General features: G+C 39.7%; 1 protein-coding gene across 1 annotated transcript; it reads left to right on the top strand.

Annotated features, from left to right (window-relative positions):
* The first annotated feature begins 366 nt into the window (after positions 1 to 366).
* Positions 367 to 4,206, top strand: LOC108247240 (potassium channel subfamily K member 15-like). Its single transcript, XM_037975447.1, has 3 exons — positions 367 to 649; positions 3,143 to 3,703; positions 3,785 to 4,206. The coding sequence occupies exons 1-3, from the start codon at positions 367 to 369 to the stop codon at positions 4,054 to 4,056; spliced, it is 1,116 nt and encodes a 371-aa protein (XP_037831375.1). The 3' UTR covers positions 4,057 to 4,206.
* The last annotated feature ends 12,042 nt before the right edge of the window (positions 4,207 to 16,248 follow it).

Raw genomic sequence — 16,248 nt, 5'->3', positions numbered from 1 at the left:
TAACCTTTCCACCTTGAACTGGCCAAAACATCCCAAAAGCTGAGGACAGGATCACAAAACGTGTGTCAGCGACTATAAAACAGAGCCAGAGAGCCGTTTACGTGGTGTAAACATCTTTACACAGGCTTAGCAAACATTCAATAATAAAAGGTCAAAGTACTTCCAGCTCCATTCAGGAGTTTTCATGAACATGGAACTTTTTACCCGTTGAGTCCCAATAGCAACACCTTCCGTCTGCACCAGCGAGCCAAAGGTGCACAGACACATTCAGGTTTTACTGATGAATACAGCCTCCTCCCTCCCCCTCTGCTCCCCCCTGTCCCCGTGCCTCCTCGCTGCACTCCTGCACTCCCCCGGAGATAAAGGATGAAGGCTCGGAACATCAGGACTCTGTCCCTCGTCCTCTCTGTTGTTTTCTACCTGCTCATCGGAGCCGCTGTGTTTGACGCCCTGGAGACAGAGGGCGAGAGCTCCAGGAAGAAAGTGTTGGAGCAGCAGCTGAACGAGCTGAAGACAAAGTACGGCTTTGTGGAGGAGGACTACAGACAGATGGAGAGAGTCATCCTGCAGTCTGAGCAGCACCGGGGCGGCAGGCAGTGGAAGTTCACCGGGTCTTTCTATTTTGCCATCACTGTCATCACCACCATTGGTAAGCACAACATACTGTAATCTTCATACTGTTGTAGGCCTGGCAATGAAACTCAGAGAGAGCAGAAGCTTCTTTGCAAGAGAAGCTGTCTTACACTTTAAGACTGAGAGGGAAAAGACATTCCATAACGTATTACTTCACTCTGACTTTTAATAACGCTGTTCCACACCTATTCCGATCAGATTTTGAAAGGTGGATGTAAGAGCACAGAATGTTCTCATCTGAGAACATCCTGAAATGACTTCTTTTCATTTTTCTGATAACTGTAGTTAGAAATTTCCTAAAGGGTTTTCACCTGTAAAGGCCAAAGTAGTTGAAAAACCTGTTTCAGTTAAACCATCTGCCCCACAATTTCAACTAAAATGATGAAGGATGATCAGTTATTTGTTAAAACAGCTATTACATATATGCTTGTTGTAATTCTTGAATTAAGAAACTCTGGCAACATTTAAAATCTCAGAAACTGAATAAGTGACTAATGTAGTATGTATTTATCAGATACTGTAAACTGATCCTGACCTTCACACAAGCAACCCATGGGCCGTGTGGCATTACTTCTTCACCTAAATAAAGGGTGTAAGGGAATATTAGGCTATTTGATGTAAACAGAATTATGAATTAAGCTTCCAGAACTTGGTCTTTATCCAGTTTGTTAAAACAGATTGGACGTATTTGGGTCTTTCGTGTGTAGCAGAGAAGTTTGACGAGAGCAAAAGGTTTATTGCACAGAACTACACACTTTATTCGAGGCGAGACCATCACCGAGGGTAAAGCCAAGTGAAGAGAGTGAGCAGCGAAACTAAATTAGTTTTTAGCTTAAGTAATAAAAATGTAGTTTGATTTGTGGACACACAAAAAACAGCATAACTGCAGCAGCAAATGTCTGGATGAAAATGGATCCAACAGCATTTATACAACTGCCAACAACAAATGAGTTAAAAATGTGTCATAGTGTTAAATATCACTTAACTTAAACCTCTGTGATTCAGGGTGAGATATTTGCTCTAAGTATTTTACTAACTGTACATAAAGTAGGTGGAAACACTCGCAGGGTGTTTATGTTCAGAAGGTAAAGTTTAAATAAAGTTTGATCATTTTATGCAGAAAATTAAACTGTATGTATGCAACCTTTTTTTTTCAGAATTGTTGCCCATTTTCCCTTCCAGGGCCAAACTAAAATAAAATGTTTGTTTCTGTCAGCTATTTATCTTTTGTTTAGCTCTTTCTGTAACTAACATTTTTCAGCTGCCAGATGGTCGACCTCAGCAATTTTTTTTTTTTTTTTTTGGGTTAATGTTTTTTTCGTTTCATGCTTGGAAAGTCATTCATGGTGAGATTATCACAGTGTTAACACTAAAAGCTTAGACTGTACTCCATAAAAAATTGGATATTTAGAAGAACACCAGTGAAATAAACTTGTGATACTGCAGGTAGCTGAAAAGAATTAGCTTTAACACACTGTAGGATCATTACGTCTCTAAAAAAACCTGTCATATGATGAGTCTCTATCTTTTTACAACTGGTGAACTTTTTTACTTTACAGTAAGTAAGCTGATCTGTTGGTGACATCAACACATCTGCTATAGTGGAACTTTAATCTTATAAGCAGCCAAAATAAGACTTTCAGGCCACATTTCTAGTATTATTAAAACCTAACTTGGTGGAAATAAACAGTGAATATGCTCACAATATTTTAGAATTAAACTGCAAGGAAATCTTTCACAGTTTAGAGGTATTTTATTTAAAATCTCCCTAGGCCTAGTTAGTTGTAACAGTCTGTAGCTCGATCATCTGCTGTTTTATTTAATGTAATCATTCAGGCTGTCATGACGAGGTTTGTCAAAGTCAAACAAGAAAAGTCAGAAAAAAAACCTCCTCTGTATTTTTTTTTGTATCCTTTTCCAAGTTCACTGATTGGTTAAGAGGCAGAGTGTTAATGTGTTTGATCTGACGCAGCTTTTTTATTTCTGCGTGTCTTCTCTATTGTCCGTTTCCCTTCATAAAGCAGATTTCTTGTCCGTTTTACATGCTCCACTGTATAAGATTCATCACATCAGTCATCTAAACTGAATGTTAACAGTAAAACTGGTAGTGGCCCATTAGATAAGACACCTTGTAGCTCCTGGTAATCACTTTCTACAATTATTTTTACTCTGTCAACATCTAGCAAAAACTTTTTTTTCAATTTTTATTCCTAGTTTGATAACACCTTAAACAAAATAAGTAGAATATTTGGCCAGACTCCTGTCCTGTCAAATTGGTAGTATTTTAAAAAAATCTTTAACTTGTGGACATTAATGTATTAGCTTAGGGCTGCTATATTTAGGAGTGACTGATATAAAACATCAGAAATCAGGAAGTGACTGAAGTACACAAGTGTTTGGAAAAAAAACCCCATAAACCTTGACTCTTGTAATTGAATGCAGACATCTCAGCTCTATAAACCAGTTGTTCTTGTCCATGTTTAACCTGCAGCTTACTGTGATTTTGCAGGTTATGGCCACACTGTCCCACGCACTGACGCTGGCAAGGCCTTCTGTATGTTTTATGCAGTTCTGGGCATCCCTCTGACGCTGGTCATGTTCCAAAGCCTGGGCGAGAGGATCAACGCTTTTGTCCGCTTCCTCCTGCGCAGAGCCAAGCATGGCCTTGGCTTCAGAAAGACAGAGGTATCTATGGGAAACATGGTTCTGGTGGGTCTTCTGTCCTGTGTGAGCACCTTGTGCGTCGGTGCTGCGGCCTTTGCCCACTTCGAGGACTGGACCTTCTTTAATGCCTGTTACTACTGCTTCGTCACGCTCACCACCATCGGCTTTGGGGATTATGTTGCCCTGAAGAAGAACGATGCCCTCCAGGAGCGGCTGCCCTACGTGGCCTTCTGCTTCACGTACATTTTGGTCGGGCTGACAGTCATCGGAGCTTTCCTCAACCTGGTGGTGCTCAGGTTTCTCACTGTAAGCTTGGATGAGTCAGATCTGAGCTCCGAGGAAGGGAACGAGGAGCAGCAATTGCAGCTGAAGGAGATGAAGGGGGAGAGGAAGGCGGCGGAAACCAGTGAAGAAGGACAAAGCAGTCTTTGTAGCCTTCCCATGGACGTGGGCAGCAGCTGTATCAGCCTCGTCTCTTTTCCTGCAGACAGCCACAGACTTATTGAAGCTGATTGTTCTGACCCTGAGCCGAGCAGATTCAGGACCTTGCTGTCGTGTGTGTGCTGTGGGCTGGATGCTTGCGGCACCACCTCTCAGGCGCTCCATGAACAGACAGGTGGTCACAGTAACCTTGTCTTTTATAACTCCATCTCCTACAGGGTGGACCACATCTCCAGCAGCTCCGCCAACGTTTCCTCTCGCTTTTCAGCGTTACCTCAGGGCCGGAACAATTGTCACATCAGGCGGAAATCTTTTTAACACACAAATATATACTGTATATATATTTTATACACCACAGTAGAGTACCTTTTCAGTGAAACTAATATTTCCTTTCCCAGTCATAAATGTGGCACTGCTTGTTTTGGGATAAATTGTAGCTTTTACGATGCACTAAAATATATTTTTCTACACCGAAGAGCAATGCTAAACTAAAACGTGTAAAAACAAATTAAAATATGTCTGAAAACCAAATGCGTTGCCCCTTCACTGTCACACTGTGTTGCATGTGTTACAGAATGTGTGTGAGCAACTAGCAGCTGATGCAACACAAGTCAGAGAGTTTCTGTCAGGCTTTCAGCGATGCCGTCACCTGTGACCTTCACTTTTCTCCAGTCAGCAATCACTGCTGCCCTCTATTAGGAAATTTCCCTCTGTTGCCGTGGCTGGTTTCCAAGGTAACGTCTCCATCCTCATTGCTCGGTGTGGCAGAAACCGAGGACGGACACACTCTGTATAGCTAGTGGTATTTTTCAAAGAGGGAAACTGTGACTTTCAGGCTGCAGGTCCTGTGATAAATGAGTGTGTCTGCAAAAAGTGGGAACAGAGGCGTAACACCACAATTTGTGACAAATCAGAAAAATGCCCAAACAAGTGTGTAAATTGCTCCTTCTAAAGTGGGAAAACCTGTTTTGTTTAGTATAAAATGACAACTAATAATAGTAAAAAAAAGTTTTTACATGTGTTTTTTATGCTGTTCTGATATTTACTCACATCCCCTTGTAGTGAGATCTTAGAAAATGTAAGTTGTTGTGAGCATTCATATTTAATGTAAGTTTGATTCTAAATAGTAATTTATTGATTGCACCCTATAGGTGTTTTTCAATATTTGCATGAAAGATCTGGGATGTTGGAAGCGCCCGTTAACCTGCAGAAACACAGACATCCAAATAATATGATCAGGTCAGAACAGCCCATATAAGTGTTTGAGCTGTGAAAAAACAACAACATACATTTCATTAAAGGCTTAGAAGGCCAGACAGTTGGTCAAACCTTGAAAATAACGTTATGCACAAGTCGTGCATAACGACGTATCTGTAAAGCTGACTGAGTTATATGCATTCTTGAGTTGGTTCATGTTTATCTTGACTTATACAGACAGATAAAAGTAATTCAGTGATTACATCCTCACTTCTGTCAGCCCGCCCCAGGGCAGCTGTGGCTACAATGTAGCTTACCCCCATCAGTGTGTGAATGTGTGAATGAATGGGTGAATGATTGTAGTGTGAAGCACTTTGGGGACCTTGGACTAGATAAAGCGCTATACAAGTGCAAGCAATTTACCATAAAGTGTCGTTGAAATATTTCCAGTGATTCTTGAGATATTTTACTAACAGAGAAACAAGGTTGACCCCAACAGTTGATGTTAAAGTTTTAAGCAATAAGTATTACTTTGAGTACGTGTGAGGAATGACTCTCAGCTACAATCACAACAAATTTAGGCACAGTATCTAAAAAATGGACTGAATTAAAACACTTTATGTATTTTCTAAGATGCATTGGTTGTGGCAGCCATGCTGAACAGGCTTGGCTCTGAAGGCTAATCAGTTGGAAAGACAGAACCAATGATTTGTTCCTGATTTGTTTTATTAAAATCAGTGAAACGACTCATGAAAAAGGTTGCTGAGAGTCAGAGAGAAGTCAAATGTCCTGAAAAGTTGTTTAAGTCAAACCACTTAAACTATACCACAAGCCTGAATCTGCAAACAGATCTCAGATCAGTGGTTCGTGCAAAATGATGCTCAGAATGTAAATAACTAAAAGCCTTTAACTAAATTAGACCCTGAACATTGTGCAGACAGGGTTAGAGACGGTGATGTTAAATCGTTCTGTCTTTTTTTTGTTATTTTGAAACTGTACAAATATAATTAAAAACCAAATCTTTTTCAAACCAACGTCTTTCACTGAGGCGTTCACTGTGGAGTGGCCAGACTTTTGCAAGTACGTTCCTCTTGTTCTCTTTTCCGACACCAGGGAGCAGCATCGGTCCACAGAAAGAAACAAGGTGGCTTCTGGAAGAAACATTTTGTTTTATTTGTTGGAAGTTTGATGTGTGGATCACACAGCCAAAAAAGTCCCTGATAAGAATTCGCTTCATACACATATATTCTCAGTGTTACAATATATTTTTTTATTAGTTATAGAAAATAGATTCTTATTAACGCCGGAAGGAAATTGTCACTCCTTTGTGCTGCTGGTGTTCAGTTTGAAATCAGAGCGTAACAGCACCTAAAACTTTTTTTTTACCTGGCAGCATGGACTATGACAGCTTATTTCAGTGACAGTAAATGTTCAGGTGTGAAAGCACACGCGCTTCAGTCAAGTGTGCAGACATGTCTCAGCTTTCAGGATAATCAGCTGGGGGAGCGGTGGACCTGCAGGAACACAAACCAGTCAGCTCTGTTGCACGAGTAGCTCTCTTTTCAGAGGGCTGAATCTAATTTGCACAATAACTTCGGTAATGCTGCAGATTGTATTTCGCTTTATGCTGTTATGACTTCTCCAGTGCCTTTTCTATTTCTGTGACTGTCACTGCTCCACACTCTGAGCCCAAAAGGAAAGGAAACTATCAGCACAGTCTGATGAAATAAGATCCACAAAAAACAACAACCGGTGAGACAAATGGTTTAAAGCATACTGGATGCACTGTTACTGAGAAACAAATGTTTTCAGCTCTCTGTTGCCTTATTCAAGGTTTGTTAAAGGGATATTTTGATCAATTTTGAAGTGGGCTTCTGACGAAAGTTATGAGCTTTTAATATCTTACCTGTTGTAGATAGCTCTTTGAACTAGAAGAAATGTAACTAGGAGAAATAGAATCTTACATGACTGATGAGCTACTGGCTAGTCCAAATCTGACCAAGTGTCATGTTTGTGCACTTTACAACAGGGTTCTGCAGAGATGACACCAAAAACTCACTCAGGAACTCAAGTAAGCTTAACAGTTTTATTCTGAAGAGGACAGGAAGTAGATTTTTTTTTTTTTTTTTTACAATATCTGCAGAGGACAACAGAGCAAACATTAAAATATGTCCTCAGGTGAGTAGAGCGAAGATAAACTTTCTAACTTTTGTATTTGTCCCTTGCAGGTTTCCGGGGGAGGCGAAGATCCAGGAGTCCAGGTGAGTTTTGCGGCGGTCAGGCAGGCAGGGCATACGGACAAACAGGCTGAGCTGACTTCTCCTTACTCCATTTAGGAGGATTAGAAGTCCTAGCAGGACAATCAAACAAATCTACAAAGAGCACAGGTAAAACTGAACAAACTCGGCAATAGCAGAGAAGTGAATCTGATGGCTGAACGTGAACTTCACCAGCTGACTTCAACGGTCCAATGAAGACAAACGGTTCAACCCAGCAGCTCGATCAGCGCCGCCCTGCAAAACAGGAAGGGGAGGAGGACACTGGAACATACTGAATCCTCACACCTAGACCCAAAACTTTAGTCTTTAAGGTTTCACAGCAATTTGTGAGAACTCTATTTTCTAGACTTTTACACTGGTAACACTTACACAGTTATTTACAGGTAATTCTGTGGTTCTTTGCAAGTGTACATCGCTGTGAGCTGTAGCACTTCTAGTACAGCATGGGGTCACATCTGGCAAGAATTTCACAATATTTCTGCCAAAATACTTGTCAAATTGCCATCATTAACCAAACTGACAGCAATGTCAAAGTGTAGGTTTGTGTTTGAACGAACCGCTATGAAATTTTGAAAATCAAAGTTGTTTAAAAATGTCAAAACTTGGATTCGCTCGGACAAACTATTATTAACTTGTCAATATGGCCGGAGCAGGCACACTTCTAGAGTGGTTTGTGCACAGCCATCAAGTTTGCATTACAGGGTTATGTAATATAAAGATCCTTTTTGAAATGCTATAGCTAGCTGCAGCTGTAGATGTTCACAGCTCTTCAGGGAGATCACCTAGAGTTTCTCAGCCCAGAGGGATTTGAATCCCTGCCAAGGTTCTTCATCTGCATCTCACTTGAGAAACACCATTTTTCTTACATTTGTGGCAATTTTTAAATAAAATACTTTATGTGGGCTTGAATAAAATTTAATCTGGGTGTTAAATCTCCTACTTTCTGATCTATAGGTCCTACTAATTCCTTCCTAATTAATTTCTTAATTTTGCTACATAACCAAATTTGTTCAATTTCAAATTCATACATGGTTTATCAAACCCATGTCAGGCCAAATTATTTTTGGTCTGGCATTTTCTTGCCTTAAAACATAATTCTGTGTTTGACGAATCACAAGTCAAGTTAATTCTTCGCAATAAGTTTAAAGGTAATTTTTATTCTGTTTTATCATTCACAGTCACTCTAATTATCTACCTTGAGCTTTAAGGTGAAATTTCATTTTTCACATGATTCATTATTCAAACTTCCTACTGCTTATGATTAATTTTGAGACTAATTATAGTTTTCCTGATAGGACTGGTGCCCTATCAGGAAATTAAAATGACCTTACAACACAATACAAAGTGCTACAGCTAGCTGCAGCTGCCGCTATTTGTGCTTGCAAATAACCAACAAATTCCATCTAAATAACTGTGCAAGACAAAACTGGCAGTGTTGTAAAGGTTTATGAAATAATATTCACAAGAAACTGGAAACTTTGAAGGTTAGAGCTGCTTTTAGACAGCAGCAGTCCACTTAAGAGTCAGCTGTGTTTAGTCTGGTTAGCTCGTCAGTCCTGTTAGGCTTAAACCTTCTCTAAATCAGGGAGCTACCAACAACATGTAAGATATTAATTGTTCCTAACCTTCCTGCAGAACCTCACTTTCAAAAGATCTGAACTATCCCTTGAGAAGTGACACTGCTGCCTGAGGGTTTTATTAGGCTTATTTTATGGCTCTGTTAGAAAGTAGTATGACAGTAAATCTGCTAAATATTACAATAAATTATGTCCACATAACAGATTTTACAGACAGCAAGCTGCAGGTGGGGGTGGCAGTCTTTTCAAACTACCTATTTCTGTGATGCAGAACCTTTTTAATGCACAGTGTGAGTGTCTATATTCCCTTCTGTTTAAATGTATTTTTTACGTAATTATTTCTCTCCTGTTATAGTTCATCTTTATATTAACAACTCATGAAACTCCCTTTAAAAGCTCTGCTTGCTCAGTTGGAAAAGGACTGCAAATCTATAAACTTGTAATTTCAAATAATAATATTCACACAGTAAGCCTTAATTTGTTAAAAACAAAACAAAACAAAACAAAAAATAAAACACAAAGCAAAAATAACTTCCCATTAACCTTGACATTCATAATCTGCTAAATTCAGTCATCAAAGCAGCACAAGTGTTTCTGCTGCTGAACTAAAAGGTTCTGGCTCCAGAGGCTTGAGGGTGAATAATTCATTATATTTTTAGATATTTTTTTTTTTTTTTTTTTTGTGAACAAATCCCGTTCAGTCATGACTGTTGCATGCTGGTCTTTCATGTGCAGTCAAAGGGGACACGAGACTACATCCAAAACAAGCTGCAGGTTGAAGCTGAGTGCAGCTCTGCTCTTTTGAAAGGGTAACTGGCTTTAATACGGCAGACATATGAGCTGCCGACTCATAATAGAGGCAGCCTGTATGAATTAACAAATGAACTCCTCCGATAGTGGCTGCTGTGTTTTGATTATGGTTGAACCTGATTGTATTTTATTCGGATCTTCAGGGAGGAGCTCGGAGGTGGGAGGTACTCGCATGGAGTCGCGTCTGAAAAGCAAAGTGCAATCTGCTCCCAGTGAGCATAATGAAAGACGAGGGAGGAAAGACAAGTGTCATGTTTACTCAGATTAATTGAATAACTAGAAATTGGGATTCATTTGGAAAGCATTAAGAAAGCAGACATTAATAGCTGTAAATTGGTCGGGTAATTGCTCATTAGCTTTAATTTCCAGTCAATTTGCTGCTTGTGTCAAACGGAGCGAAAAGCCTGTCTTTACTGAGTGGATGTCTCCTTCTATCAGACGCTTTGTTTGACACTCTGTGTCTCTTTGACGTTTCGCATCAAAAGAACCACGGTGAATGGCTCACTAAGTTAAAACTTATACGAGGGTTTGACTCATGTCTTTGTGAACCGATCTGCACCAATCCCATCCACAGCCCCCGAGCCTCGAGAAGCAAACAAGTGAGGTGAATAATTCCTTAATGTTGGCCATGTCAGAGCTAAATTACCTGCTCTGTTTTATTGGAGCCCGGCGCATTTTAGGTGTGTGACATCTTATTTGATAAATAAGAGGGCCTCTTCTTGTTATTATAAAGTGATCATGATTCATGTCCTGCTGCAGCAGAAATCACAGTGCTCCTCTGTTTGTCACACCACTTTCGGGAGCAGAGTTTTACAAACAATAGAAACCTGACACTTGTTATGGTGTCTGTCGTCTGATTGATAAATCAATTAAATATCACAACAGTTAGCACAGTGGAAATGTGCAGAATTTCTTTGATCTCCACAGGTTAAAGTTTGACTAAAGATCCTGACTTCTCGAGAAAGATTTTGCACAAACTGTTCCAATCAAAAATCATTCTCTATTGTTTCTTTTAGCGCCTCCAAGAGGTAGATAATCGAAATGATCTGTCACACATAATCAAGGAAACCTTTTACCAGTTGGATTCTGATGGAGTGCTCATGTCTGTCATGTAGTAAAACGTAAAACAGACATTAAACTATAATTTTCGTATTTGTTCTCAGCATGATGAGGGGTGTTAAGTTTGTGTCAGACATGGTTTTATCCTTGATGCCCAGAAAGCTCAGTTTCAGTTTCACCTGACCACAGTGCCTCCTTCCACATGTTTGAAGATTCTCCAATAAGCCTGTTAGTAAATTCAAAATAGTCCTTCCTATTTTTCCTGAAGCATTGGCTTTTCCCTGCCACTCTTTCAGGAAGCCCGTCTACTGAATTTGCAGCTTTTAGTGGTCCTGTGGGCAGATCCTCCCATCTCTGCAGAAGGGCTTCAGCTCCATCAGGGATATCTTTGGACTCCTGGTTGTGTCTCTGATTAATAGCCTCTCTGAGAACTTTGGTGAATGGTTCCGTTTCCTAATGATGGATTTACTGGTGCTCTGTGGGATGTTCAGGGTTTGTGATATTTCGTTATAAAGCAACCCTAATCTATACGTCGCCACAACTTTGACTCTGACTTGTGTGGCGAGTTCCTTGGTCTTCATGCTGTCTCTTGCTTGGAGGTAGCCCTTCATTGGGTAGAGCTGTTGGACTGCTGTTGTCCCAGAGATGTCAGTACAGATTGCCCATGGATGAATCTTATTTAACAAATAATGTGGCTTCTGGAGATAATAATTGGAACTTCTAAGCAAAAGAATTGAATACATATGCGCACATCACTTTTCAGTTTTATATACTTTTTTTTTAGAATTTGTTTAGACATCCCCAAGAAGACAAGGGGGTGAATGCTTTTGTAACCCACTCTTTATTTATATAGCATCTCTATGTAGAACAGTGATAATTAAATGAATAAAAATATTGTAATACAACAATAAGTGTTAGGCTTTTACCATTGTTCTTTTGTAAAGCTAAAGTGTACTGTAGCTTTGTATTAAAAATGACAGAATGAATTACTTTGGCTCAAATGCCTGCAGTATAAATCTGAAACCTTTATTGTCAGCTCCTAAAAACAAAGACCTTTTGAGACAAATCAAGCTGTGCTTTTTTGTATTTTATTTGGCACTTCCAGAATTCCCCAGTAATTTAGAGTTGCAGTTGCTTGATTGGCAGCTGGACTTTGAACTTCCTTCCAGCTCCGCACGCTGTCGAATGATCTGATGTGAGGCGCTTGTCAGGGCAACTTGATTTTCATTTTGCAAACTTTGCATATTAAAAGGGTCACATCCTGGAACTCTGTCGAGCTGAAGGTGGGTCCTGGCATTTGCCTAAAGCAGAATAAACAGAGAGCACATTTAAGGTCAATCACCCCCTTTAACCAAGATCAAAGTTGGTTGTAATCTGTTTCCTCCTCAGTTGAAACACTACAGAAGACAACAACTTTTCCGACCACATAACCCTCTGTCTCAACACTGGCTCGAGATGAAGCGAGAGATTGAAAAAGAAGAGGCGCAGAGTAATAGGTGGTGAAGTGCAGCTCTTATTGTTGTCGGACGATGGGTCTGTGGCCACGAGGCAAGGCTGTGACCAGTGGCAGATTAATGTCTGGTAGAAAACATCTTAATTGGCTCTGAGTGCTCCTCCGGAAAAGGACAGGTTGGAAAAAATAAAGAGGTAAGAAGGGGAGTTAAAAGCTTTTTTGTGAACGTCTCAGCCATGAACAACACGTTGTCTGTTCTGTAAATTCTTTGACCACATTCTCTGTCTGTTTTTTTTTTTTTTTTTTTTTCTGCACAGAACGTCTCCAAATGTATATCCTCTTGTTAGTCCTACAGACTCAGAAGTTGCTGCAGTAGCAGAATTTGAATGAGTGAGATAAGGGAGGAGGAAAAAAAAAAGTGCAACATAATGGCTCTCGTGGCCGCAGATAACAAATGTATCCTTTTTAAAAAACGTATTTTTAGACGTACTGCAGCAAGAAGAAAGAGAAAAGAGAGCCCTCATAAAAAATAGCTCCCACTGGAGATATGAAACCCAATTTATTCACGCTTCTTTGGCTCGGTGGAGAAAAAGATTGACAACAGAGTGATTTGGCACATCTGTTAATCTTTCTAAATGAGCAAGTTGTCAGATCTTTGCTACGGCCCTGCACTAAATAATTTACTGCACTTCAGTTTTACTCCATTTTCGTCAACTGTGAGAAGCCCAAATCATTGCTACTGTGCCATGAAGTGTGTTTCCCTTCATATGGAGCCATGCTCATTAAAACCCCGCCTCTGGGGAATGGGAGAAAAGAGAGAAACAAAAACACGAAGGAAGAAACATCCATTTCACCATTTGAGCCGTCAATCACATTTGTCACATTGAACTGATATGTTTAACTTTGATGGGTTTTCCGGTGTAAACTCTTACTAAGATCTCACTATTAATTAATCATCCCTATATAAGGAACCATATTTTGCCAACACATTCAGCGATGACCAACTGAGAAGTGGCAAAATGCTCCCTTTTCATCAATCTACGCCATCATTTCCTGCCTCTGAAGCTTTTTTTTTTTCTTCACCCTTTCTCAGATATAATGATTTTAATATTCCATCGACTGCATTTTTGCTGGTCTGCTGAGCAGGAAGCAGACGTTTCTACGAGCGTGTAGCCGCGCCTGGCATTCATCACCAAAAGGTCTGCCCAGGAAACACACACACACACACACACACAGAGCCTCACATTCATCTGCATCTGCTTGGTATGCCAACTCACACCGTCCTACCCACACTGTTATTTTTGATTAGCATATAATGCATCAATTACTTCACTTTCACTAAACAAAAGCTACCACAAGTTTTGTTTCCATGGTAACGGTGAAGAGCACTGGCGGCGGGAGTAAAATTAGTTTGGCGGGGGAAGTTGAATTGTGATGACAGGAGCCAAATGTGGGGCAACAACTGTTGTCCGTCACAGCTGATCCCAGCACAAGAGCGCGTGATGAGGACTGAACGGGTTCATGTACACACGAACGCGAAGCTTTGGGCTGTTTCTCAGCACGAGGAGACAAACGATTGATTAAAGTGGGAAATTCAAAAACGTCTTCAGCTTAAAGTGTAAACAGACGCACAATCACAAAGTCAACTTGGGTATCATCTTGACATTTACACAATTTAAAATGTCAGGGAGTTTATTACATTACATCACCCCACTAAAGCGGTTCAACAAAGAATAAGACTCGCAGGCTGTTTATTCCCCACAGGTTTGTTCACACAGGGGCGTGTTGAATATAATTACTTCACTGAAGGGCTGCCTATATATATTTCAAAATGTCAGAGAGCTACAGTATATAAGGATAGTTCAGTTATTCAAGGAATAAAAGAAAAACAAAGTTTGGTTGTGTTACCACAAACTCTCCCTCTCTCAAGCTGCCACTCAGATAACTTTTATGCCGTATGAAAATTATTTTAAGTGGCCATTACACTTTTAACCATTCAGACCCATTTTACAGTGGGCTTTTACAGGAGTGATTCAGTCTGACACATCCAGATTTTTTTTTTTTTTTTTTTTTNACTATTAGGTGTTATTATTTCCTCTCTTTTTTTTTTTTTTTTTTAACAGACAGAATAAAAGCAGCCTTTGTGGGAATAAGAATATAATTGGAAGAAAGTGAGGATGTGACAGCTTAACAAAGGAAAACAGAGCTTCAAATGAAAGTCAAAACTGAGACCAAAACTGGTAAAAAGTTTCAGTATAGGACTGTTAGGCCTGTGTTGTAGATACTCTGAGAAAACTCTCATAGGCCTTTAATTATTGATTAATTATTAATTTATAAGGATACTATTGCTGTAAAGTGGTAGAGATAATAAAAGGTCCTCATCTACCCCCCTCTCAAGTGTATGTGTACTATTTGGTAAATTATTTTAATTTAAAAGCAACAATTAAACTTGTGGATCTTTGAGGCCAGTTTCTGAGTTAAGAGCAGGCTTTGGACTATTTTAGCTCTTTACTACTTGTTATTACAAAGTTCTGTATAGCACTCAGTTTGGTAGCCTTTGATGCAGCAGAAGAGGTTTCTTTAATTATCTAATTTACTAAGGATAGTTATGGGTTATATGCAATTGGGTTGTGATTTTTTGTAAGAAGATGTGGTTATGGCCAGCATTTATGCCCTTTTGAGCTTTTTATTGTCCTAAAAAACACATTGGAATGCACACAATGTTATTCACTTATTGCTACATGCAGTAAACTGCTGCCATAGTGTTTGTGAGCAAAATTGTTGACCCAAGTTTGCATTCATGGTCAAAATATTTGGATCAGTAAAAGACATATTCACCAGCCCCTTTATTAGGCACACCTTGCTGGACCCCCTTCTGCCTTCAGTCGTGGATTTAACAAGGGGTTGGAAACATTCCTAAGAGATTTAGGTCTATATTGACATGTCAGTATCACACAGTTGCTCCAGGGTTGTCGGCTGTACTTCAGTGATGTGAATCTCCTGTTCATGAACAACCGAAAGGTGCTCGATGGGACTGAGATCTGGTGACTGTGGAGACCGCTGGAGTTCAATGAATCCCAACTCATCAGACCAGGAAATATTTTCTCAATCTCTTATTGTCACATTATGGTGAATCTGTGTGAATTGTAGCCTCAGTTTCCTGTTCTTAGCTGACAGGAGTGACACCTGGTGTGGTATTTTTGCTTATGTAGCTCATCTGCTTCAAAGCTGGACAAGCTGTGTGTTCAGAGATGATATTCTGCAGATCTTAGTTGGTAACGAATGGTTATTTGAGCTACTGTTCCCTTTCTGTCATATCAAACCTGTCTGCCCAGTCTCCTCTGACATTAACAAGGATTTTTTTTTGTCCACACAAATGCATTTCACTAGATATTTGTTCGTTTTTGGACCATTCTCTTTAAACCCTAGAGATGGTTGTGTGTAAAAATCCCAGTAGATCAGCAGTTTCTGAAATACTCAGACCAGCCTGTCTGGCTCCAACAATGTTCAAAATCCCTTAAATCTCCTTTCTTTCCTGTTCTGATGTCTGGTTTGAACTTCAGCAAGTCGTCTTCACCATGTCTACATGCCTAAAGGAACTGAGCTGCTGTCATATAATTGGCTGATTAGCCTTTTGTCTTAACAAGCAATTGAACAAGTGTACCTAATAAAGTAAATGTAATTGTTTAAATTGAATTTTGATTTTTAAACAGGGATTTTAAAAAGATTTCTGTCTCTTAATTGAAAAAGTCTTATTTAGCAACAAATAAATACAGAACAAATTCAGAATAAGTATTTACATGCTGTAAAGTGAGTTTAACTTGCTTTCTCAGTGTAATGTATTGCATTAGGTGAGTGTAGTTGGCTGTTTACTTATGATAATTAATTAACAAAGGGTCATTTTTGCCTTAGGGTCCTGAGGGGACATTAGATTATCCTGCTGCTTTACTCGGACATGGTCTTCCTACGAAGAATTCCTAAATATTCATTTCAGCTACAGTTTCTGTTGCAACAACTCAGAGCGACAGAACACAAGGCAGGACAACATCAGCTGTGATTTATGAATAAAACAAGAGAATCACTCAGTCTAATCAATAGATACGGCATGACATATGAACTTCAAATCCCCTGTCTT

The sequence above is a fragment of the Kryptolebias marmoratus genome, linkage group LG4 (assembly GCF_001649575.2).
Source record: "Kryptolebias marmoratus isolate JLee-2015 linkage group LG4, ASM164957v2, whole genome shotgun sequence".
Taxonomy (NCBI): Eukaryota; Metazoa; Chordata; class Actinopteri; order Cyprinodontiformes; family Rivulidae; genus Kryptolebias; species Kryptolebias marmoratus.
This window is presented reverse-complemented; position numbering and strand designations above follow the sequence as displayed.

What these genes read in the sequence shown, in the direction of transcription:
- LOC108247240 (XM_037975447.1), top strand. Translation starts at nt 367, where the DNA reads ATGAAGGCTCGGAACATCAGGACTCTGTCCCTCGTCCTCTCTGTTGTT. An exon ending in CACTGTCATCACCACCATTG is followed by an intron (nt 650 to 3,142) that starts GTAAGCACAACA and finishes GTGATTTTGCAG; the next exon opens with GTTATGGCCACACTGTCCCA. An exon ending in GAGGAAGGCGGCGGAAACCA is followed by an intron (nt 3,704 to 3,784) that starts GTGAAGAAGGAC and finishes CTTTTCCTGCAG; the next exon opens with ACAGCCACAGACTTATTGAA.